The following is a 26,935-nucleotide window of genomic DNA, read 5'->3' as shown; positions in this document are numbered from 1 at the left end:
AACCAGCCCAGTTTGGACCAATTCATGGTGGAGGGAGCCTCTAAACAGCCCAGTTTGGGCAAATTCATGGTGGAGGGAGCCTCTAAAAAACCCAGTTTGGACCAATTCATGGTGGAGGGAGCCTCTAATTAGCCCAGTTTGGACCAATTAATTGTGGAGGGAGCCTCTAACCAGCCCAGTTTGGACCAATTAATGGTGGAGGGAGCCTCTAACCACCCCAGTTTGGGCAAATTCATGGTGGAGGGAGCCTCTAACCAGCCCAGTTTGGACCAATTAATGGTGGAGGGAGCCTCTAACCAGCCCAGTTTGGACCAATTAATGGTGGAGGGAGCCTCTAACCACCCCAGTTTGGACCAATTCATGGTGGAGGGAGCCTCTAACCAGCCCAGTTTGGACCAATTCATGGTGGAGGGAGCCTCTAAACAGCCCAGTTTGGGCAAATTCATGGTGGAGGGAGCCTCTAAAAAACCCAGTTTGGACCAATTCATGGTGGAGGGAGCCTCTAATTAGCCCAGTTTGGACCAATTAATTGTGGAGGGAGCCTCTAACCAGCCCAGTTTGGACCAATTAATGGTGGAGGGAGCCTCTAACCACCCCAGTTTGGACCAATTCATGGTGGAGGGAGCCTCTAACCACCCCAGTTTGGACCAATTCATGGTGGAGGGAGCCTCTAAACAGCCCAGTTTGGGCAAATTCATGGTGGAGGGAGCCTCTAACCAGCCCAGTTTGGACCAATTAATGGTGGAGGGAGCCTCTAAACAGCCCAGTTTGGGCAAATTCATGGTGGAGGGAGCCTCTAACCAGCCCAGTTTGGACCAATTAATGGTGGAGGGAGCCTCTAAACAGCCAAGTTTTGGGAAATTCATGGTGGAGGGAGCCTCTAACCAGCCCAGTTTGGACCAATTAATGGTGGAGGGAGCCTCTAACCACCCCAGTTTGGGCAAATTCATGGTGGAGGGAGCCTCTAACCAGCCCAGTTTGGACCAATTAATGGTGGAGGGAGCCTCTAAACAGCCCAGTTTGGGCAAATTCATGGTGGAGGGAGCCTCTAAACAGCCAAGTTTTGGGAAATTCATGGTGGAGGGAGCCTCTAACCAGCCCAGTTTGGACCAATTCATGGTGGAGGGAGCCTCTAAACAGCCCAGTTTGGGCAAATTCATGGTGGAGGGAGCCTCTAAAAAACCCAGTTTGGACCAATTCATGGTGGAGGGAGCCTCTAAACAGCCCAGTTTGGGCAAATTCATGGTGGAGGGAGCCTCTAACCAGCAGAGTTGGGGGAAATCAGGGTGGAGGGAGCCTAGTATTAGCAGAATTGTGCAACGCTTATGGTGGATGAGTATGAGGATGCGGAGGAATTGGAGAGGTTGAGTACAGACATGGAGTTTCATGTTGGGGTGCTTTACACAGGTGGGCACAAAAATGACGGCTCTACCCAGTGGTGGTTCATTTTTATCAAAGTGAGCCGGTCGGCACTCTCAGCTGACAGACGGGTGCGCTTGTCAGTGATGATGCCACCGGCTGCACTGAACACCCTCTCAGATAGGACGCTGGCGGCAGGACAGGACAGCACCTCCAAGGCATATAGGGCAAGTTCAAGCCACAGGTCCAACTTCGACACCCAATACGTGTAGGGCGCAGAGGGGTCGGAGAGGACAGGGCTGTGGTCGGAAAGGTATTCCCGCAACATGCGCCTATACTTCTCACGCCTGGTGACACTAGGACCCTCCGTGGCGGCACTTTGGCGAGGGGGTGCCATCAAGGTGTCCCAGACCTTAGACAGTGTGCCCCTCGTTTGTGTGGACCGGTGAGAACTTGGTTGCCTACTGGAGGAACTGCCCTCCCTGCCGCCAACGTCACATGCTGGAAACATCTCCATCATATTCTGCACCAATTGCCTGTGGCAAGCATTGATGCGATTGGCCCTCCCCTCTACCGGAATAAAAGACGAGATGTTGTTTTTATACCGGGGGTCAAGGATAGCAAAGATCCAGTACTGGTTGTCCTCCATGATTTTGACAATACGCTTGTCGGTTGTAAAGCACCCCAACATGAACTCAGCCATGTCTGCCACAGTGTTAGTTGGCATGACTCCTCTGGCCCCACCGGAAAGTTCAATCTCCATTTCCTCCTCATCCTCCATGTCTACCCATCCGCGCTGCAACAATGGGACGATTCGAAGTTGCCCGGAAGCCTCCTGTATCACCATCACATCATCGGACAACTCTTCTTCCTCCTCCTCCTCCTCCTCCTCCTCCATTAAACGCAGTGAAGCGGACAGATGTGTGGACCTACTCTCCAGCTGTGACGGATCGGATGCTATCCCTAACTCCTCTGTGTGATCTGAGTTATCCCTGATGTCAATCAGGGATTCTCTCAGAACACACAAGAGCGGGATTGTAAGGCTCACCATCGCATCCTCAGAGCTCACCCTCCTTGTGGACTCCTCAAAGACCCGTAGGATGTCACAAAGGTCTCTCATCCATGGCCACTCATGGATGTGAAACTGAGGCAGCTGACTTTGTGGCACCCTAGGGTTTTGTAGCTGGTATTCCATCAAAGGTCTCTGCTGCTCAACCACTCTATTCAACATCTGAAACGTTGAGTTCCAGCGTGTGGGGACGTCGCACAAAAGCCGGTGTTGTGGCACATGCAGGCGTTGCTGGAGAGATTTTAAGCTAGCAGCGGCTACTGTCGACTTGCGAAAGTGGGCGCACATGCGCCGCACTTTCACCAGTAGCTCTGGAACATTGGGGTAGCTCTTTAGGAAACGTTGCACCACTAGGTTGAAGACGTGGGCCAGGCATGGAACATGTTGGAGTCCGGCAAGCTCCAGAGCTGCTACCAGGTTCCGGCCGTTATCACAAACGACCATGCCTGGGCCCAGGTGCAGCGGCTCAAACCATATTGCCGTCTCATCGAGGAGGGCATCCCTCACCTCGGAGGCAGTGTGCTGTCTGTCCCCCAAGCTGATCAGCTTCAGCACAGCCTGCTGACGTCTACCAACGCCAGTGCTGCAACGTTTCCAACTCGTAGCTGGGGTCAATCTAACAGCGGAGGAGGAGGCGGTGGCGGAGGAGGAGGCGGTGGCGGAGGAGGAGGCGGTAGAGGAGGAGGAGGAGGAGGGGGGTGTTCTTCTCGTGTCCCTGCCAGGAATGTTAGGCGGGGAGACGAGGTACACCGGGCCAGTTTGGGAAGCAGTCCCAGCCTCAACTACATTCACCCAGTGTGCCGTCAGTGAAATGTAGCGTCCCTGTCCGCATGCACTTGTCCACGCGTCGGTGGTCAAGTGGACCTTTGTGCAAAGCGCGGAACTAAGGGCCCGCCTGATGTTGAGTGACACGTGCTGGTGCAAGGCGGGGACGGCACACCGGGAGAAGTAGTGACGGCTAGGGACGGCATAGCGAGGTGCCGCAGTTGCCATCAGGTCCAGGAAGGCGGGAGTTTCAACAAGCCGGAACGCCAACATCTCCTGGGCCAGCAGTTTAGCGATGTTGGCGTTCAAGGCTTGCGCGTGTGGGTGGTTAGCAGTGTATTTCTGCCGCCGCTCCAATGTCTGAGAGATGGTGGGTTGTTGTAAAGAAACGCCTGATGGTGCCTTTGATGGTGCAGGAGAAGGAGATAAGACAGGACCAGGGGAGGATGAGGTAGAAGTCAACAAAGTGGCGGAGGCAGATGAAGTGGTGTCCTGGCTCGTCCTCTGGAGTGCATCGCCAGCAGTCAGCAGTGGCAGTGGCAGAGGCAGAGGCAGAGGCAGTGGCAGTGGCGTGAACGGCAGTCGGCCTTTGTCCTGCCGTTGCTGCCTGCCACTGATTCCAGTGCTTGGATTCCAAATGACGGCGCATTGAAGTGGTGGACAGGTTGCTCTTCTCAGAGCCCCTAATCAATTTCGAGAGGCAAATTGTGCAGACAACACTATATCTGTCCTCGGCGCATTCCTTGAAAAAACTCCACACCTTCGAGAAACGTGCCCTCGAGGTGGGAGTTTTTCGGGGCTGGGTACGAACTGGAACATCTTGGGAGATTCCGGGTGTGGCCTGGCTTCGCCTAAGCTGCTGACCTCTGCCTCTGCCTCTAGCTACCCTTTTTGGTGCTGCACCTGCCTCAACATCCACACTACTTTCCCCGCTTGACATCCCCCCTGTCCAGGTCGGGTCAGTGTCCTCATCATCCACCACTTCCTCTTCCAACTCCTGTCTCATCTCCTCCTCCCGCACAATGCGCCGGTCAACTGGATGCCCTGACGGCAACTGCGTCACATCATCGTCGATGAGGGTGGGTTGCTGGTCATCCACCACCAAATCGAACGGAGATGGAGGAGACTCTAGTGTTTGAGCATCTGGATACAGATGCTCCTCTGTTAGGTTCGTGGAATCGTGACGTGGAGAGGCAGGTTGAGGGACAATGAAAGGAGCGGAGAACAGCTCTGGGGAGCAGGGACAGTTTGGGTTATTGTTCTGTAAAGCTTCGGAATTTTGGGAGGAAGGAAGACAAGACTGTTGGGTAATAGGAGGAGAGGAGGCAGAGTCTGACTGGCTGCTGGACAATGTGCTGTAAGCGTTCTCTGACAGCCATTGCAAGACCTGTTCCTGGTTCTCGGGCCTACTAAGGTTTGTACCCTGCAGTTTAGTTAATGTGGCAAGCAACCCTGGCACTGTGGAGTGGCGCAATGCTTGCTGCCCCACAGGAGTAGGCACGGGACGCCCTGTGGCTTCACTGCTACCTTGCTCCCCAGAACCATTCCCCCGACCTCGCCCACGGCCTCGTCCACGTCCCTTTCCGGGAGCCTTGCGCATTTTGAATTCCTAGTTAGAAATTGGCACTGTATACCAGTAGTAAAAATTGTGGGTGCACGTAACCCCAATATATTCTTTGAATTCCCAGTCAGACACTGGCACTATATGGCAGTAGCAAGAAATGAGGGTATTTGTATTCCCAATATACTCTTTGAATTCCCAGTCAGACAATGGCACTGTATACCAGTAGTAAAAATTGTGGGTGCACGTAACCCCAATATATTCTTTGAATTCCCAGTCAGAAACTGGCACTATATGGCAGTAGCAAGAAATGAGGGTATTTGTATTCCCAATATACTCTTTGAATTCCCAGTCAGACAATGGCACTGTATACCAGTAGTAAAAATTGTGGGTGCACGTAACCCCAATATATTCTTTGAATTCCCAGTCAGACACTGGCACTATATGGCAGTAGCAAGAAATGAGGGTATTTGTATTCCCAATATACTCTTTGAATTCCCAGTCAGACAATGGCACTGTATACCAGTAGTAAAAATTGTGGGTGCACGTAACCCCAATATATTCTTTGAATTACCAGTCAGAAACTGGCACTATATGGCAGTAGCAAGAAATGAGGGTATTTATAACCCCAATATATTCTTTGAATTCCCAGTCAGACAATGGCACTGTATACCAGTAGTAAAAATTGTGGGTGCACGTAACCCCAATATATTCTTTGAATTCCCAGTCAGAAACTGGCACTATATGGCAGTAGCAAGAAATGAGGGTATTTATAACCCCAATATATTCTTTGAATTCCCAGTCAGACAATGGCACTGTATACCAGTAGTAAAAATTGTGGGTGCACGTAACCCCAATATATTCTTTGAATTCCCAGTCAGAAACTGGCACTATATGGCAGTAGCAAGAAATGAGGGTATTTATAACCCCAATATATTCTTTGAATTCCCAGTCAGACAATGGCACTGTATACCAGTAGTAAAAATTGTGGGTGCACGTAACCCCAATATATTCTTTGAATTCCCAGTCAGAAACTGGCACTATATGGCAGTAGCAAGAAATGAGGGTATTTGTATTCCCAATATACTCTTTGAATTCCCAGTCAGACAATGGCACTGTATACCAGTAGTAAAAATTGTGGGTGCACGTAACCCCAATATATTCTTTGAATTCCCAGTCAGAAACTGGCACTATATGGCAGTAGCAAGAAATGAGGGTATTTGTATTCCCAATATACTCTTTGAATTCCCAGTCAGACAATGGCACTGTATACCAGTAGTAAAAATTGTGGGTGCACGTAACCCCAATATATTCTTTGAATTCCCAGTCAGAAACTGGCACTATATGGCAGTAGCAAGAAATGAGGGTATTTATAACCCCAATATATTCTTTGAATTCCCAGTCAGACAATGGCACTGTATACCAGTAGTAAAAATTGTGGGTGCACGTAACCCCAATATATTCTTTGAATTCCCAGTCAGAAACTGGCACTATATGGCAGTAGCAAGAAATGAGGGTATTTGTATTCCCAATATACTCTTTGAATTCCCAGTCAGACAATGGCACTGTATACCAGTAGTAAAAATTGTGGGTGCACGTAACCCCAATATATTCTTTGAATTCCCAGTCAGACACTGGCACTATATGGCAGTAGCAAGAAATGAGGGTATTTGTATTCCCAATATATTCTTTGAATTCCCAGTCAGACAATGGCACTGTATACCAGTAGTAAAAATTGTGGGTGCACGTAACCCCAATATATTCTTTGAATTACCAGTCAGAAACTGGCACTATATGGCAGTAGCAAGAAATGAGGGTATTTGTATTCCCAATATATTCTTTGAATTCCCAGTCAGACAATGGCACTGTATACCAGTAGTAAAAATTGTGGGTGTATATAGCCCCAATTCTATTGCTAGGGGACTTGCAGGGTATTTCTGGGGTGAAGGTGGGGGGGCACACCGTTGGAACAGGTATCGGGGTATATATCGGGTATACGGGAATACACTGACAGTGTATTCCATTCAGGATCCTGGGAAAGCTGGGTTGCGGCGATTGAGCCCGTCAGTGCCACGTTACACTGACAAGCTTCTCCCTGGAATTTAGCTCTTACAAGAGCTGTTGGTTGTCTTCTCCTTCCTATCCTAGCCTGTCCCTGCCTACCCAGAATCTAAGCCCTAGCTAGCTGGACGGAAACCTCCGTCCTCGGTGAATTGCAAGCTCAGAATGACGCGAAGCTGGGCGTCGCTGTTCTTTTAAATTAGAGGTCACATGTTTTCGGCAGCCAATGGGTTTTGCCTACTTTTTTCAACGTCACCGGTGTCGTAGTTCCTGTCCCACCTACCCAGCGCTGTTATTGGAGCAAAAAAGGCGCCAGGGAAGGTGGGAGGGGAATCGAGTAATGGCGCACTTTACCACGCGGTGTTCGATTCGATTCGAACATGCCGAACAGCCTAATATCCGATCGAACATGAGTTCGATAGAACACTGTTCGCTCATCTCTAGTTGGGTTCACAAGATGTATTTTTGCCAAATTCATTTGGTGCCAATGTGCATAAGTGGTTAAAAATGGTGCACAATAAATAGGAGCCATTATGTGTCTTCAGCTTCCCATGTTCTCCTTTTATGATCCACACCTGGTTTAGACTTCAAAAACTACATGCAAAACATGAACATGGAAACACACCCTGAAACTGATGCAAACTAATGGGAACTAATGTTGTTATCAGTATCGATCAGCTGCAGAGCAAAAAGCATGAAAACAACCTAAATGCAACCCCCCCAAAAAAATGAGCAGGAGCATAGTAAATTGTTATCACTCGCTGTCATACATCCAAAGTATACAGTGTGTAAATGGAAAGAATCCCTAATAACATTCGCAAATATATACAGATGTAGCAGAATTATCCTGAACTACAATTGGTTAAGCTCCTTGAAAAAATGCTACATCTGTATGAAAATGATTTGACATAAAGCTGTGAGTGTGAAGCAGACATTGCATTGAAGGATAATACAGTCAGATTGTTTACCACTGTAAAGTGTTTGCAGCCCTGCAAGAATACAAGGGTAATACTGTGTGCAGGGGACACTATGGGGGATAATACTGTGTGCAGGGGTCACTAATGGACATAATACTGTGTGCAGGGGTCACTAATGGACATAATACTGTGTGAAGGGGCCACTATGGGGGATAATACTGTGTGCAGGGCTTACTAAGGGACATAATAGAGTGCGGAGGAGGGGGTCGGTCATGTCAAAAGTTCGCCACGGGGCCCTGCCATTCCTAGTTACGCCACTGCATGGACCCCACTTATGCTGTCTATAACATTGGTGTTTTCTTATGAGTAGAGAGGTTTTGGGCCCCCTAAACTCTGGGGCCCGGTAGCAACTACTACCTCTGCACCTTCTATAGCTACTCCCTTGACTTCAGTAATCTTCACACAGACCATATAACATAACATTAAGCATGCACTTTTTTTTCCCATGACTTGACATTCAGGTTTTACACCAACAAATTCTCCCATATGATCATAAAGATATGGGTGTTATGTGTCAAAAATAAAGTTTCCCGCATAACATACTGGTTATCATGGCTCATATTTACAAAGCAAAGTTTACATACTCACCATTTTGGATACAATGTCACACTTTCATACTATGCTGGATCTTCTTACATATCTACAAAAACAAATATGAACACCTTAGAACAACTTAGATCAGATATTGTCACCATGATATAATGCAATAACACTTACAGTATGTATCTATGTTATATTTAACCCCTAGAGATTTAGATCTGCAAATGTAGAAAGTAGGTTCAAGCTATTTGAGGACTTATATACGCCAGGATTCATTTGGCTAATGTTTCTATAGTGGTAATGGACATAAGAGCAGAGTCAGCCTGGCGTACTAGTATACCAGAAGATTGTCCATGAGAATCACGTTCTGATACCATAACAGGCTGTAGATGTTGTGCCGAAGACAAACTGACTTACCATTAGAGTCAATCCCTTTGAGTTGGTTTAAAGGGGTTGTCCAGGGAGGTGAGATTAGCTTATGTGACTACAGCGGCAGAATCTTGGTAATAGACCCAGGGGTTCTGGCCTGCACTATATTAAAGTCAGTCCCTATAGCTCAGGTACCTGTGAAATCTGGGAATGAAGGAAGGGGAAGAGTGACCCAGTGGTTGGAATACTAGTGCGTATGATGAGACCTGGGCGTTGGACCCAGGACAGAATCTTTGGGTCTATCATGAAGAGCCTATTGCTGGGTCAAGTAAGCTAATCTTAACCCCCGGACAACACTCTTAATATAAAATACAATAGAATAGAATAGAACAAAAACTATGCGAATATCAAAAATGAGAATGCAATTAAAGTCATGTAAATATTTAGCACTTTCATAACCACTAATATACTAAGTAAACCACTTGTGAAAGGAAGTCTACCACAACCAAAAGTGCTCTTAAGCTACTTAGGGGACATTCACACTTGCGCCCGTGTCCTCCCGCCCGCCCATCGGACATGCAGGACTTTGTGTCTGTCCAAAAAAAACGGTTTCCTCTCGAGTGGCTGCATATGAACACCGTTGGTTTGCTTTAAAAACCCATTCAAATAAATGGGTTTTAAAACTGACCACTGGGAAGCCTTCCCCTATGCAGTTTTTTCCGGGGATTAGGATGCAGACCTGGCGGGCGGACACGGGCACAAGTGTGAACACCCCCGTATACTGTTGTAGGGGAAGTAGGTTAGTGGACTAGTGAACATACAGTACCTTCTCTGCCTTCTTTTATTGCAGTCTTATCTGGAGATCATGAGCTTTTATTTGATGTGCAAATTAGCTATTCGTTGCACCAGGGCTGTGGCCACACTTGCCGGAGCTCCCATTATTGTACCTGGTCTCCGCCTCATGGCACCTCCTAATATTGACTGGTCCTTTGTCTACCTAAATCATATTGCTCCATCCTGGGTTCACTGAACAGCTTATTTGCATATGGAATCGTTGACTTTCTCACTTTGAGACAAAGATTTGTTCACAAACGCCATAAACCTTCCCTACAATGGCACATAAGTGATTTAGAAGTGATTTTGATGGCTACAGACTCTCTTACAGACTAGTACGCCATTTTGCAGGTGAAGGGAACAAAGTTTGCAATACACTTCACTAAATAAAAATGCCTGTGTCCTTTTTTTTCCTATATCTCCTTATCTGATTGACTTGAAACAGATCATTTGACAGTGGAATCTATGGAGAGGGCAGGGGGAGTAGAAGAAGGAGAAAGACACAGATATGGAGCTTTATACAGCTTTTTCCTATCAGATAAAAATTGGATAACAATTCCTGATAACCCAGCTATATGGGGAAAAGAGGTGTCTTTTTATATTGCAGATGTCTCTGAGTTTGAGGAGGTTTCGTTTTATTCCCCCTCATCTCTCCATAGAGTTCTACTGTTCAGATTTGATCAGTGGCAGAAAGAGGCAAATAAGAAACAAGCACTTTTCTAATATAATGTATATTACAAAGCTTGTTATCTTCACCTGCACTATGTAGTGATGAAAAAAAGAGTTTAGTTATACTTTAAAAAGAAGTTCCAATGCTTTCTGGATCCCAATTGTTTCTATCTCCTGACCTCTGGCAATGACATCCCAACATGTCCATGTCAGAACGTCATTGCTGTAGGCCACATTATTGATCATGAATCATTGGACCCAAACCAGTAGGGAATTGGTATGACTACTTTATAAAATTAAAAAAATGTTTTACATGGTCCCAGATATAGAGTAGGGCATTAAAGACTTCTATCTTCAACAAAATCAAAGAGAACCAGTACAAACTTTTTTACTGTTGGTACCAGTTGTATTAGGGAGCCTGCACACAGAGTTTACGCTCGCTCATTCTGAATGTAAAACTTGTTCAGAGTGAATGGCGTAAAAAACAGATCCCATTGACTTGAATGGGTGCCGGCATACGTGTGCTCTCCATTGAAATCAATGGGAGGCGTTTTTATCTATTGCTTACAATGTGATACGCGCATATCACATTGAAAGCAATAGGTAAAAAAGCCTCTCGTTGATTTCAATGGGTATTGCGCATATGCTGGCACCCATTCAAGTCAATGGGATCTGTTTTTTACGCCGCTCACTCTGAATGAGTTTTATGTACAGAATGAGCAGAGTGTAAGCTCCGTGTGCAGGCTCCCTTAGATTCAATAAATCCCAGTCCTGGCCTTGTGTTGGAGGTGCTATAAGTCTAGGAACACGCTCTGTCACATTTTGTGAGACTTCCCGTTCATCCATCCATATTGGCACATGTACAGGAGTCTTTTGAGATCGGTATTGTCTTTAGACTTCCTGATGGACACAGTTATCCTACACCTTAACGTTACTCCCTGGGGGCTGGATAAATGGTAATCCTCCAGGGTGATTTTTCATCTTTTTTTGCGGCCACCAAGTGTTTTATTGCAAGTCATTGGAAGCAGAGGTCAGCACCTTCAGAAAGGGAACTGCAATCTAGATGTGAAATCCGTCAAATGGAACTTCTGACAGCTCCTATTCAGAACCATCAGGACAACTTTGATGCTGTTTTTGGAACTCCTACTGTTAGTGCCTTGCTATACCTCCAACTCTTGATCCACATCCAGCCCTTGTTCCTTCCCCCTTGTACTTCTTCCTCTCACCCCACTGACCTACCCACTCAACGCCATCTTGTCTGTTCTGCCCTGTGTAGTTTTTTTCTGGTGAGTCAATAATTGTATGAGGGTCACATAACAGGGCCTGGTTTATTCCAGGGGTAGTCCGAAAGGTCCTCATGTCTTCTCATCCTGCTAAAGTGTCACTCCTTCTGCATTCATGCTGTATGATCCTCATAAAATAAAGATGATTTATGGATGCACACCTTTCAGACTATGATCTTTATGGGTGACTACATGAAAGCAGTAATCTGAAATGGCCAGTATACTGTCACCTTCAGACACTGTGATCTTTGTGATATAATTGTTTCATAAGAAATGTAATTGGTATTGTTATGACAAAAGAGGTCTTTTAATGTCTGAATAGTGGCTGTTGGGAATCCTTGTAAATTACCCCTCCGAGATGAAATAGCGCACTTACTGCCAGCTCCAACCTGATTTCTAAAAAGTTACGGTGATTTAAAGGAAGATATTACATCTGAATTGTATGTTAAATCGAATTTGTCAGCAGAATTTATTGTCTTATGTAAGGGCAACATAGTGTAGAAACATCCACTCTCCTACTAGCCAAACCAGTAGAAAAATATTGAGATCTTTGACTACTTTGATCAATCAGAAAACCCATTGGCCACATGGTTTATGAGTCTGGTGTCTCAGGAAGACATTCCTCCGCTTCCTCCCTCCCCCCTCATTGTGATGGACAACTGGCTGCTGTGTATGTGGCTTATTAGTCACTGTGAGGAGGCACAATGGCACAGTCTTTTAGGAGAGTGTACCAGTCTCCATAATATGCTCCCTGGTATGACAAGGTTGGGCAGCATGTCTATGATGTAAATATCTGGTCTTTCTCATAGGAGGGCTTCTACCTGTTAGGCTAAGGCTGCAAACAGCGAAAATGCTGTTCACTGTTTGCAGGGCTGTAGTATATATCCATCATTGTAACAACTACATTAATGATGCTGTGCAGTGATAGAGTGTTATCTCAAAACATAGCAGTGACAGAAGGGTTCCCTCACTCATAGAGTAGCAGCGGCAGCCTTTTCCAGCAGCCTCCTCCTCCCTCCTCCCCTCTCTAATGGAAAATATGTAAAAAGTAGCTAAAGCTGATATATTGAGAAGGAAACATATTTCTTGCATAAGTATGCAATCCTTCTTATGCCCTTGAATGACTGGTTTCGTATTTATCAGCTGTGTCCAGCCAGTTCTTTTTTATGCCTGAGCCCGCACAACTGATGACATTTTTGTGCAAGGTGTGCATTGGTGCAGCATTAGAAATAAAAATGCAGTATGCAGGTTTGATGCAGGAAAAAAACATCCTCCATATCAACTTATGCATTGGATGGCAGAAATAATCCCACAGAAAAACATGGGATGAGTTATGGTATTAATTTCCCTCCAGCATTTCTATAAGACAGCGAAGGATTGCCACATGTGAACCCAACCTAACAACCTGTTTAGTAGGAAGATTACACATTAGGTGTAACGTGGGATATGTCAAAGCAATATCTATTAGTATGGGTGTGTACAGAAATGAATTGATAACTGTAACACCTGTCTATGTAGCCTATATTTAAGAAAGATTTTATTTTATTCATACAAACATATGTTGGGCAAGAATAGTCTGGAAAAATATAATACATCATAATACATTTTCTTCACTATATTTTACAATTGTAGTCCTGAACAATTTTGTTTGATGGTGCTGCTGCATGGTAGGGTTCTCCAACCCAATGTACATGTAGAGGAAACCACTGAACACATAAGAGATTTATTACAAGCACAAATGTAGTTTATTTGATCAGCAGTGCTCCACCCTGCCCAATTCCTCCCGCCATACACAGATCTGGCTTGATAAAGGTCCACTCCGGCTGAAATATCGCCAATTTGATCTGAAAACAATATTTTTTATATCTAAAGAGTTAGCAGTGGACAATGTTCTATCTACATACCTAGCTCTGCTGAGCAAATAAACTACATTCCTGCTTGCACTTAATCTCTTGTGTGTGCCCTGGTTTCCTCTGCAAACATTTTGTAAGATCTGCTCATCTGCTCGGTCCTACTACACACTTGTATGAGCTGCCTGCAAACTGGATATAACAGGATGAGGAAGGATCTTTACTTTGGAGCGCTGCCTGGATCTCTGTCACTCTGATCACATCCACTGGTGTATGAGCCATGTGTGGACAGAGCTAAAAGCTATGCAAACAATTACACACAACTCTATTTCTTTTCAGCAAAATAATAAAATGACATAGCAAAGCCTGGCGAGGACGTAGATGAGATAAAGTTGGATATTGACGGATTTTTCCAAATCTCTCCTGTTCTCCCAGGCAGACCAGCAGTGATCAAAATAGACTAGAGCACGTTTTTTCATGCCCATGCTCCAATATTCTGTTAAAAAGTTGTGAAATTTTTGACACACGTCAATTTGCTACTTTTATCATTTTTCCTTTGCACCATCTTGAAAGAACTGTAATAAATACAGGGTAGGGAGTGGGTGAACTTCATGGCCTATCTAATATATTATATTTTACGCTAAAACACTGGAGTAAATTATAACTCCACCGATTATGGTCGCACATGCCAGAACTAGCCTAGTATAGCACTTGACTATTGTCATCCGTCCCATACACTTTTATTGATCCATGGAGGTCACAGCAGAGGTGCCATGTATGCGTGCATAAGAAGTTACGCTATTTCTTATTGTAGGATTTATATTTGGCAGATTTTTTACATGTTATATCTGTAGCTTGCAGGTCTCCTTGAGCTGGTAGGTGGGGAGTAGCGGCCATACACTACTCAAAATAAGAAGAGGAGGAGTCTTCTCTATAACTATCTCTCTGTCTCTTAGAATCAACTCCAGGACCATACAACAGGACATAGATAGAGAAGTACTGACCTGTATGGATGTCAGTGGCATAACTTAAGTCTTGTGGGCCCCAAGGCAAATTTTATCCAGGGCCCCCTACCCCTTCCCTATAGCATATTCTTGATAATGATGGTTATGGGTGCTGTAGCGATATCTCAGATACTTGAAAGTACTCGCCTGTTTTATTCATTTAGTGCATATTTAATTCATAAATGTGTCTGCAAACATACTGCTAATAAAATGCCAAGAATGCCTCAGTTAGATAAAAGGAGGATACACTTTCAGAATACAACATGATTGCTGTTCTCCCATATCTGTCATGAAAAAAGTCATGCATGCAGGCAGAAAACTTTCGTCATTTTTTTTACATTAGAGTCAATGGGAATGGACACAAACGAAGATGGCTCAGTCTGTGTCAGTCACCCTATTGCTGTTAGAGTCCTCTTATCATATAATGGATGAGAGCAATGGACGTTCACAACAGTAACCTGAATGTCCCCTTATAAACGGCGCAGATAATACAGATTCTGTATTACAGGTATGCTTTAAGCCATGCCTCTGTAGTCTACTGTTTTGTAGACTGGATGTATTGTGGTTTTATTACATAGCTCTATGTGACGGTATGACTTTGACACGGTGCATTCTTTAGTATCTATAGTGTGAATAGCTTTCTAAGCTACACCTCAGCTTCAGGACATTTCTCCCCTTGCTCATACACTTAAAGTAAATCCTGGCCAAATATGTAACTCTACCACATTCCTAAAGCTTCACAAAATGGTACCCTGTGATTAGAAATATATGCACACACCTTACCGTAGCAGATATAAGGACATTATTATCTAAGCTACTCATACTAATACTGCAAGGTATTTCAAACTTCCTAAAAATATAGCAAGGACAAAGGACATCTATAAATCATATAAAGCCCACAAATCATATAACCATCATACCAAAGGAATCATTTAAAAAACAGTTAAGTCTGTGTTCACACCAGTGTACACTTTAAAAGGAGTCTGTCATTAGGGAAATTGCTATCAGACAATGGACAATTCCTTTTAGAGCTGCTCCTACACTTTCCAAAGATGCCGTTCTTATTGTGCATTGCAGCTCCATTTTCATGAAAATCAATGTTTTATTGATATGCAGATTGTCTGAAAAGGGTTTTAGGGACATTCCTTCTCCTGCACTAGATACCTGCCCCTGACGGACAGATTCACCCCTCATTGCTTGAGTGTTTGCAGCTACGGGCAGTTATCTGGAGCAGAGAATGAAGTCCTGGCAGGAGAAGAAACGGCCCTAAAGCCCTTTTCAGCCAATCTGCATAAGAATAATACACTGATTTTCATGAAAATGGAGCTGCAATGCAGAATAAGAAAGGCATCTTTGGAAAGTGTAGAAGCCGCCCTACAAAGTACTTTCATTAGTTTGATACCAATTTCGCTGCTGACAGACTCCTTTTAAAGACCATCTATAGACACCTGTAGGCTCAATGGAGGCCAAAAAACGTACAAATCGGTCAGAAGAATTCCTTATGTTTCGAAAGTCTCACGATATGATGTAAACAGCGCCTAAAATATCATTGCTACAGTTCCCAGGACTATAGTTTTTTTTGGGTTTTTTAAATGTAGATTGTGAGCCCACAATGCACATTTTTTCCCTATCAGTATGTCTTTTGGAATATGGGATGGAAATCCATGCAAACACGGGGAGAACATACAAACTCCTTGCAGATGGTATTATGCCCTTGGCGGGATTTGAAAAGCAGGACTCCAGCGCTGCAGTGCTGGCCACTGAGCCAACGTGTGGCCCCCACAGGCTCCTTGCGGATGGTATTATGCCCTAGGCGGGATTTGAACACCAGGACTCCAGTGCTGCAAGGCTGCAGTGCTAGCCACTGAGCCACCGTGTGCCCCCCCTCCTCCCCTCCAGGACTATAGTTGGCTGTGAAGTACATGTTTTTAAAAATGGTTTAGTGGATGTGCAAGAAATTCAATAACTTGTAGGAGGCTTGTATGAAAACATGAAATATTAGATTTTCTAAACTGATCTTAAAATGACAAAATAATTAGAACTGTTCGAGCCCAAAGATGTAGTGATCAATAATGGTGCAGAGGTAGGAGTCTCACCAGTGTCCTGGACATGGTGGCCCAGTGAACCCTTCACCACGTATGAGTAGATCAATACTATTAATTACATATCGATTTAGGGCCCCTTTAACAAATATTACATTATGAACCACGAGCTCTTATAAAAGGTCAGTAAACTATTTTTTTTAGGCGATTGTAATTAGGTGTGAACAAGTTAAGGGAAACTTCATTCTTGAACGTTTTTACAATACTCTACAGTGAACTTGAGTAACTTCACACAAAGGCATAGCTCGGCTTTCCTTACCCTAGAGCCAAGATTGAGTTTGCTTGATGTAAATACCCTAACCGAGGCAGAGTAACTTACTGATCATCCCTGACATTGAGAACCTACATCACCTATATGGCTAGCCCCACCTGCCAATCTGTGCCCCTGCTTTGTTGGCTTCTTTACTTATTCCATTGACATATTTGTCTTATCTTCTGTTTTCTGCTGACACTATGTTCACATCAGCCCTGTAGTGTCTACTGTTTTGGTCCTCCGAAAGTAACATGGACTGCTGAAACCACTGCCACCAATGGTGCTTGATGGACCCCATTGATTATAATGAGCTCCATCTTGTGTCTATTGTTTTGAACTGAAATCGCCAGATGAAAATATTAGACTTATAGCACTTTTTCATCCAGCAATTTTCAGTGGTCACTGGGACAGAGTCTCCAAACAGATGTGAACCCAGGAATTTTCTGGAGCCATATGAGGACACCAATGACACAGAAGTAATCTCAGATCACTCCTGCTGGGATATTCGGCATTGAGCTACACAGCAGACACGGGGCACCCTCTGCCACAAGCTTGGTACCTCTAGTTTGCGATTTCAAGTAGACATTCTAAGGAGCAGAATAGAGATGAGCGAACACTGTTCGGATCAGCCATTCCGAACGGCACGCTCCCATAGAAATGAATGGAAGCAGCTGGCACGTACACTTTGCCGGCGGCTGGTCGCTTACCCCCCCCCCCCCCCCGTGCCGGCTACGTCCATTCATTTCTATGGGAGCGTGCTGTTCGGAACGGCTGTTCCGAACAGTGTTCGCTCATCTCTAAACCAACTGTTCACTTTTTAGAATAACTTAAACCTTTCTAGTTTCTAGGACAGAAGAAGAGCTTGGAATATACTTAAAGAAGACCTGTCAGCTCTCAAGACATGCTTTAGTAAATACTTAGGCTGCCTATAAAATGATTTTATGATATCTTTTCTTAGAACTCGGTGTTGTGCAATTCCTCAGTTATTCCTCTTGGAAATGTTTAAATAACTTAACAGATAGGTGTTCCCATCTCTTTTGTCCAAATATGTGCCCAACTTTAACATAGTCCAACCAGGGTCGACTGTACAGAGAGCGAACACACTGTTGGAAATAGGAGTCAATTTATTCAGATGTTTCCAGGAGGTATAACAATGTAGATTTATAAGGAAAGATATGGGGAAGATAGGATTGAGGAATTCATGGAAACATAAAAGGGTATGATAATCCATAAGTAACGTATTACCAAAATATTCAACTTTAAATGGGCTATATTAGAGGATGAATGTGTAAGGTTGTGCTAAACATTGCAGCCGTACAGGGTGAAAACCTTACTATGATGACCAAACAGGGTAAATATTCAGGAACAGGGTATTATTAAAGATCCCATGATTCAACAGAAATCTAGCTAAAGACTGTGACACAATTACTTAGTTTTATTGCTAGATGTCATCGAGGACCTAATTTACTAGTATTTTAGGCCTAAGGATTTATTACTATATAATTTACATTACAAATGCAAAGGGATTTGTACTTTTGTACTAGTTCTTTGTTGTGAGCTGTATAATAATACGTGACATATTCAGGCCTGTAAATGTATATATATATATATATTTGTATGGTTAAGACAGCAGTTCAATGCCTATAGGCAGCAACTGATCAGACACCACTCAACATAAATGTCATCCTTAGTTACTTTTATTGACTTCCTTCAAGTTGAGGTTTAATAAATTGTGTTTGTATTGGCTTTATAGTCTACCTTTCTTACTTGGCATGAGATGAGTAAGTTGTACCATTCTTCAGCTACATCACGGCTTATGTAGTTGCACATACAGATAAACCTCTGTGTCTATGTAAACACTGAAGGGGATATGACATTTGCAGTCCTGTTTCTCCTTCAGTGGGCACATAGGTAGGGGTTCAGGAGATCGGACCACCAGTCAATGATGGACTATCTTAAAGGTACTGCCCAGCTCACTTTTGTTTCTCTATCCTCAGGACCCTCACATTTTGATTCCTACACACAGGACCCCTACTGATCAGCTGTTTAAAGGCTCCATAGTGCTCGTGTGAACGCCGTGATCTCTACTCTGCTGATTTGGCACACTGCTTGTTTCATAGCGGCCTTGCAATGTAACTACAGCCTTCTCCCATGGACGTGACATGGATGAAGTTGTCATTACATCACATGGTCACTATGAAAAATATTGTGTAATGTAACAAGAGCAGGGGTCAGGGTGGTCGTACAAGGGCTGCAACCACTTCAACAGCTGGTCAGTGGGGGTTGTGGGTGTCAGACTCCCACACTGGTCTTTTATTGATAACCTATTCTGAAGATAGGTCATCCATAAAAATGGGCAACCCAAGCCAACCATACACTATAGATGGAACTCTGGTTTGGTGGACAGTTATCTCGCCTGACTCCTGTTACACATGTATGTCTCACTTGGATAAGCAGTGTATTAGTATGGAATAGACAGGGAGAGGGCATTGCTGACAGACTCCTCTTGCTGTGGTTTAGCTCCTTGAGATCAAAAGATTTGTCAGTAATCTCCCCCAACAGTTTCCATCCGGAAGAGTCAGAAGGCTCCAGATGAATGGCCACCTTTAGTATATAGGTCCTCGGTGTTACAATCATAGAAAATTGTAGACTGACAGATACTCCTAACTGCATTAAACTATTGCTATACACCATATAAACCCTTCAGCTGCATGCCAACTACAATACAGGTTGCTGTTGGAAGTTCATTTGGATTGCGAAACTGGTTCATCCACTTGATAAATGCCAAAAAAGTGCCCTGTTGGCATGTGTCGAGCTACTATACATTGGTATACCTTGTCTACAACTGTATAGAATATGACAGTTAACTACATAATTCCCTATAGACGCATCTAGTTCATGATATATGGTATGATACATTTTTTACTATATTAGGATCACACTAGTGTTGTCTGTCTATTGTTCTGGTTCACCAACTGTAATAGCAGTTAGATACGGAGCTTAGAGGACGTCATTGACTAGAATGGGGTGTATGGGGTCTGTCGTTTTAAAACTGAAACTGACAGAGGAAAAATTCCTCTGTGCAGGACTTTTTCGTCTGCCGATTTCTGGCGGACATTGCGACCGAGACTCCAAATGAGATTCCAACACAGATGTGAACTAAAGCTTAATGTGATAACGTGAGAGCCTGAGGGCAATGTATGTCACTGGTCACTGTATGACTACACATTGGAATATGTACGAGGATTCTATAGGAAATATATATATATTATTTTTTTGTGTGTGTGTATGTGTGTGTAATATACAGCCGTGACCCGGCAGTATTGCCACAGGCCCAAGGTAATAGTACGGTACTCAGGCTGGGGATGTATAAAAAAAAAAAAAAAAAAACATCCTCACCTGTCCCTGTCTCTACATTGTCCATTGCGGTTGTCTGTTTGGTCTTATATTGGCGCATTAATATCGGAATATTTCCACTTCAAGTGACAGTTGAGACTAACCAGTGCTGATGTACGTAAATGACATCACCAGTCCCTCTCCAACTACTGCTGAGGTCACTGGTTGGTCTCCATGCACCAGCAGAAGACAAGACAAACACCAGTGGCGGACGACGCAGTGTTGGGGATAGGTGATCTTAGACAGGCTGCCACTGCTACCCTGGTGAGACGTGGATTTACTGAATTCTCTGAGCTGCCCCAGTCAACCTATGCTGACTCAGCAAAGCTTCAAAATGTACATCAGATGCTAATGGAAGCCTGTGGACAACATAGTCATGGTGGGGCTTATAGGGCAAACTTTTTTCTGTGCACTGCCCCATAAAATGATTTTGATTGTGCACTTTAATACACACTTACGTTATCCTGCTAATAATCCCCTGGATTTCACAGCCAAATGTCAATTTTACCTTTGTAAATTTGCCTTGTCAGACTATGTCCTATTGTAACAATGGAGTTACACTTTAAGTCTTATGTCAGATTCAATGAACTTTTGCTTAAAATTGTGACCTTAATTCTTTTAATTAGTCAGTGACTAAGTCTACCCAAATCTGCTGGCACTAGAAAACTGGGACACTATGTAATTATAGAAAAATGTGCTTTACTACTATGTAAGTATTATGCCACATGTACCATTCATTAATATACTTACATAATTGTACCTCCGAGCATGGTAGTCATAGGGTCAGAGTAGTTGAGCTTAAGGCATATTAACATAAACTTTGGCAAAGTTATAGTTAAAAGACTCGAAAACTATTCTAGCTCTTGAGCAAAACATCGACTCTCAGAATGCTGGGAGTTGTAGTTGTAGGACTGCTATTTATCTATTATCCAATGAAATGAGTACACCAGTGAACTAACACTAGGTTCACACCTACGTTTGGGTTTCTGTTCATTGGGATCCAACGAATGGAAAAAAGCGGTTACTCGCAGACCCCATAGACTATAATGGGATGTGTCGGGGTTCCACCCAAAGAAGGCAGAAAAATGTAGAGAAAAAGTTCTGCTTTTCTCTCCGCATTTTGTAACCAGATTCCGAAATGGAAACCCCGAACGGAGATGAGGCATAGGTGTGAACCTAGCCTAATGCCCATCAGCTCACTTCATTCACAGATTGTAGTCTGCTATACACATACAGTATATACTGTATACTGTATTGCATTTGATTTCCTCCAATGTTGCTCTGCTTTGTTACCTGAACTACTGTTATGGAAGATGATAATGGTAAAAACATATATATTAGGTATATATTGCTGACAGTCCATTTTCTTATATAAAGTGCTTCGCAAATACACTGTCTACAATAAGTATTTTGACACCCAGTAAAGTTCTTCGGAGGTGGAGTTATGGTCTGGGGGTGTTGCTCTTGGTATGGACTAGGACCCTTGGTCCCAGTGCATGGTAAACTCGACGCCGACGCCTATTGCACTATTTTAGATAACAGTGTGCTTCCTACATTATGGCGGATCTATGGGTCGGACCAATGTTACTTTAAGGATGACAACACCAGCTGTCATGTAGCAAGGTCTACCATGGCTTGGTACAGTGACAATCAGGTTACCCGACTGCACTGGCCTGCCCAGAGCTCAGACTTGAACCCTATTGAGCACCTCTGGGACGAGTTGGATCGCCAAACTAATGGGTGCAGCAGCCGACCAAAATCGGTGAAAGAACTTACCTGTCTTCTCCAAGCCAAATGGAATAAAATACCACTAGCCATCATACAAGGACTTGTGGAAAGCATGCCCCGGAGGCTGAGGCTGTAATTGCCATTTGTGCCGCTTGGATCGCAGGTGTCCAAATACTTATTGGTAGACAGTGTATAAAGGGTCTGGTTAGGGGGACGGGGGCATAAGGTAGTAAACTAAACATAACTGATAATTATTGCATTTTCTGACATTCATCTGCATTTGTCTATCATTGCTGCAGCACAAATAACAAAACCTGCCAGAAAGCACCAAAGGGTCGACACTGGGATAATAAGGATCCAATAGGCGAGTAATGGTTCCGTCATTACATTATACCCCCTACCCAGGCCTCTTTTTGCTGATTCTGAAAAAACCCTCTAGGTTGCCACAGACATCCTGCAGCAGACTGACCAGCAGCGAAAAAAAACAAACCTGGAAACAACCGATTTTCGCCATGGTTGGAGGCTGTAAAGGTTGAAAAAGTGAACATGCGGCAATAATTGACATGCTACGTGTTGGAAACTTGCAGCAGAAGACAGTTTCTGCTGTGGGTTTGTTTCTGCAGCATGTGGAGAGGATTAAATCCCATCCACTACACTTCTACTGTACGTCTCCGCAGGTTTCTCAGTTACTTTGCAGTTGTCAGAAAAGATGGTCTGGGGTCGTGCACTTGAATTTGCTGATTTTTTTTTTCACAAAATACTAGGTCTAGGGTAAGACATCTGTTCATGAAATCATAGGCACACCCCACCTGAAATGTAGTCAAACCGGACTGACTTCTTTCACTAAAAGTCAAATACTCCGGATGCCAAGATACCTTGTGAGGAGAGACTACAGGGTAACGGGTAAATAATGTAAAGGTTGCTACATTCCTTAAAGCCGGAGCTGCTACATGTGGATTATGAAGCCTACATGGGTTATGGGGGTGTTCAAAACAGATGTGACTATTGTAAGACAAAAGAAAATCTGCACCTAGTGACCCAACAACTGAATATATACCTGGACAAAATCCCAGTATTTGCCAAGCGGCCATATATCATTCAGCTTGGTCATAAACTAGCCGGGTGAATGTAGGTCACACGTCATCGCCTTGCAGTCATATATACAGTACATACCTGATAACTCTCAGTCCAATTTCCACTGAGTCTTAGATAACCATCAATTATGTAAAATAATGGGTCGTGTCAGGCTCCTTCTCCAATATGGTGAATGGCAACATTGTTGTTATCAAAATTCATGATAATTTAGTAGTCACCAAATTTTAAAATTCGACACTCATTGTTTTTAAAGGGTTGTTTTAACAGGACGAACCCCTTTCTATATGTGATATTACGCATACAAGTAGAAGTAACAGCAGAATTATATTGATGCCCACTATGATGGAACAGATTCTTCTTGGGGGGGGGGGGGGGGTGTTATAATCTAATAAAGGAGTTATCATGAAATGGTCAGGCCATATTCACACCTATCTCACATCGCAGCCTCAACTGGACATTCCTTATTATTGGGTAGGAAAAACAAGCTCTATCTTTTAGACAAAGCAAGGACACCTTAGTTGACCCAGGCAGACCCCTCTGTAAGCCAGGCATCAATGCTATCCGCTAAAGGCCAACTATGTATCATGTAACATCCAAGTCGCATGTCATTCACATGTTCAAAGAATAGGACGTGTCCTATTTCTGTCCATTTTTCACGGATGACTCAAACACTCAAGTCTATGAGGGATCTGTGAAAACGGGCGCTGCAGGTAGACAATTTGGCCAACATTCGATTTTTCACTGCTGATTTGCACCACGTCTGTGTGAATAAACCCAATGTATTGTGTTTTCCGCTGCACTAAATTGTACCCAATGGAAGCATCGTATCATGTAGGCACAGTATGATGTATTGCAGTAGTATTAGCTCACACTGCAGTTATTTACCCTTTATTGTACAAAGGCACTATTTCGGCATGGATACTTTGCTATGGACTTACCTGACAACATTCCTGACCACTTCATTTGTCAGTTCACTAATAAATCCTGGCAATGGCTTCCAAGTGACACACGTGTATTCTCACTTTCCACTCCCTATACCTTTGCATTGATCACATATTTGAGGTCTAAGCAATACTAGTTACTCATCATAGTCCACATTGTGGCCCATATTTCATTTAGGGCATAGTCATCCTGGACATATCAGGCATACTTGTATCTGTCACACCTAGGACGGAATACCTCACATTACCAAACCTAGCCTTTACATATACACTAGGCTAAATAGGATGGAGGTTGTAACATCCTTCTTATTAGACCATGGAAAGTCAATACTCAGTTATGTCATAAAGGAGGTTTATATCAGATATCTGCTGTGTCTCTATTGACATAATCTTAAAGGAACGTATGTAATGTACATTTAGCTCGAGGCCCCACGAGGCATTTTACAGTCACTGCAAGATGGATGAGATTCTATTGAATTCCATCCACACCTTGCGAAAAAGTATGTGCAGCAATTTCCGAAATAGTTGCAGTTTTTGGAAATTGCAGCATGTCAATTAGACCTGCGGAAACGCCAGCGGTTTCCCTATAGGAATAATGGAAGCAGAAAGTCAGCAGAGGAAACCTCTGTGATAAGTGGTACGTGGGGCTTTAGCCTTAAGGGGTTTTCTGGGACTTGAATATTAATGACTTGCCCTTTGGGTAGGTCATCAATGTCAGATCACCCATATAACAACTGTGCTTGGTATCACAGCTCAACCCCATTTGCTTGAATAGGACTAAGCTCTGACCAATGATTCATAGGACTTGGAAATTGGATGTAGCGCTCACCTGATCACTGCTGCAGCTTCAAACAGCTGATAGTGGGGGTCACAGGTATCACATCCCACCAACCAGATTTTGATGACCTACCCTTAAGTTGGTCATCCATATTTAATTCCTGGAAATTCCCTTTAACTACTTCTGGTTCATTTTTTTCAATCCAATTAATAAAACTACCTGAGACGTGCGCCATGCTGGTAATTCTGTGCCGAGCTGAATATCTAAGTATTGTTAGACTAGCCGGAAGAAACATCTAACAACCGTATTAGCGGACAATGGATATTAGTCAGTGTGAAGTCATACAATATTATTTGCTAGCTCAGTTTATTTTATAATCAGATTTTTCTCAACTTAAGTTCACCTGCAGAACCTCTTTAGATATATCCACTCAAATATAATAGGGGACTATGAGGGGTATCTGGTGTATGACTATCAGGTTCCTGCATACCAAAAAATCTACTATACATAATACACTGTATTTGTCCGCTAGTTTGATGTCAATTTTTCCTAACACAACCTTATGGGCAGGATGTACGTACACAAAAATTGCTCCACATGTGTGTTAATATTATGTCACCATATATAAGGAAACATGGAAAGGTGCTCACAACTATAGTTCAGGTTATATAGTATAAGACATGAATCCTAAATGAGCCATTTAAAGAAGTGTCCCATCATAAAACTGGTATAGCATATACACAAGCAGCCAAGTGAGTATGCTTGCCTGTAGCTGTATATTTCATTCATTATAATGGCTTATGTATATTGGCACAGAAGCTGTAAAGCTCCTTAAGGATCGCAGGATCGCCCCTGTCTGATGTGATGTCTATGGACATATTGTCTGCATACACCTGGAGTCCTGTAGAGGCATATAGAGGTGTGGTGCCCATATAATAATGCATTTTATTTATACAGCGCCAACATATTCCGCAGCACTGTGCAATTTGTAGGGTTCAAGTACAGACTAAAAGATACATTACAAAGAAATAGTCACTTGACACAATGGGACTGAGGGCCCTGCTCGCAAGAGCTTACAATCTATGAGCCCATATACTTGTATGTCCACCTCATTACTAATCCATACAACTAGTGTCCTTATGGGGATTGCTGTTGAGATCATTGAGGGTCCCAGTAACTGCATCCCCTCCAATAACACTTCCATGACATATATAATTTATAAATGACGTGCACAATGTTTCCAGGAATATGTAAGTGGAAAATTGCCATTCCAGCCTTATCTCTGAAAACAGCATTTCCAACAAGGTTTTTGGAAGAAGCAGGATAGCTTAAATACTTGCACAAAGTCAAGTATGTCTTACAGGTATAGAGATTCCTATTCTCAAATTTACAAAGTTGTGTCGTTATGATGAAGACTTCTGTATTGGGTAATTTGAAGGTGACAATCCATAGGACTTGAAATAACAGAGAACCCAAATGAGTGGATATAATGTGTATATATATATATATATATATATATATATATATATATATATATACATATATATATATCTTTTAATCTTGTATGTTAATATTAACAGACTGAGAAGTCTAACAAATACATGCATCTCTATATACAGTACTAAAAATAAATAAATTATATATATATATATATATATATATATATATATATATCCCTCTTCACATAAATTGCCAGTTTGTAAGGTTATGGTAATATCCCTAAACACAATTGTAGAACTTTAGTACATAACACTCTACATCCTAATACAGACACAATCATTTCCTTTGCTCCCATTTACTTAAGTTTAACTCCATGAAATGAAACATATGACATAGCGTGAATATATGTCTATGCGTATTTACCTTTAGAGGATGCCCTGGTTGAAGAGTCTGGTGATCCGGACACAAGGGAAATGAGCTATGTCACTTGTCACAATTGGGACTACACTTTGAAGAAGTCAAACAAGTATTGCAAGCTGAAATATGTTGGGCGGTTACAACTTTTGTGACACAAAGGGTTGGGCTGAGAAAATATGAAGCAGGTCCCCAGTAAATTACATCCGTAACACATGTCAAGGTAGAGATGTACACAGTGAAACTACAAATGTTACCAAGGAGTCACCAATGAGATGCACCTCTCCCTTTTTCTGTACCGATCAGCCTATGAAATTACCTTGTGAATGTTTCTTCATTTAGGACTGGGTTTGGCAACAGCTACTGTGAATTAGCTAGTGGATGAATGTCATCAAATTCAGACATTGGAACAGGGCTTTTCCTTGGTGCTGGCTTAGCCCACCTCAA

At 43.2% G+C, this 26,935-nt stretch overlaps 1 protein-coding gene across 1 annotated transcript in view; it reads right to left on the bottom strand.

Moving 5' to 3' along the window:
* LOC142198473 (uncharacterized) overlaps positions 1-26,563 on the bottom strand; it is a 36,041-nt gene extending 9,478 nt beyond the window's left edge. Inside the window, exons 1-2 of the mRNA XM_075269508.1 lie at positions 26,498-26,563; positions 8,381-8,432 (exon numbers count right to left, since the gene is read on the bottom strand). Of these exons, the coding sequence (XP_075125609.1) occupies positions 8,381-8,383 (3 nt within the window). The 5' untranslated portion in view covers positions 8,384-8,432; positions 26,498-26,563. The remainder of the gene's footprint in view (positions 1-8,380; positions 8,433-26,497) is intronic.
* Positions 26,564-26,935: the final 372 nt, after the last annotated feature.

Source organism: Leptodactylus fuscus, chromosome 3 (assembly GCF_031893055.1).
Source record: "Leptodactylus fuscus isolate aLepFus1 chromosome 3, aLepFus1.hap2, whole genome shotgun sequence".
Classification (NCBI taxonomy): domain Eukaryota; kingdom Metazoa; phylum Chordata; class Amphibia; order Anura; family Leptodactylidae; genus Leptodactylus; species Leptodactylus fuscus.
Note: the sequence above shows the minus strand (reverse complement) of the source record. Positions and strands in the feature narration are given on the sequence as shown.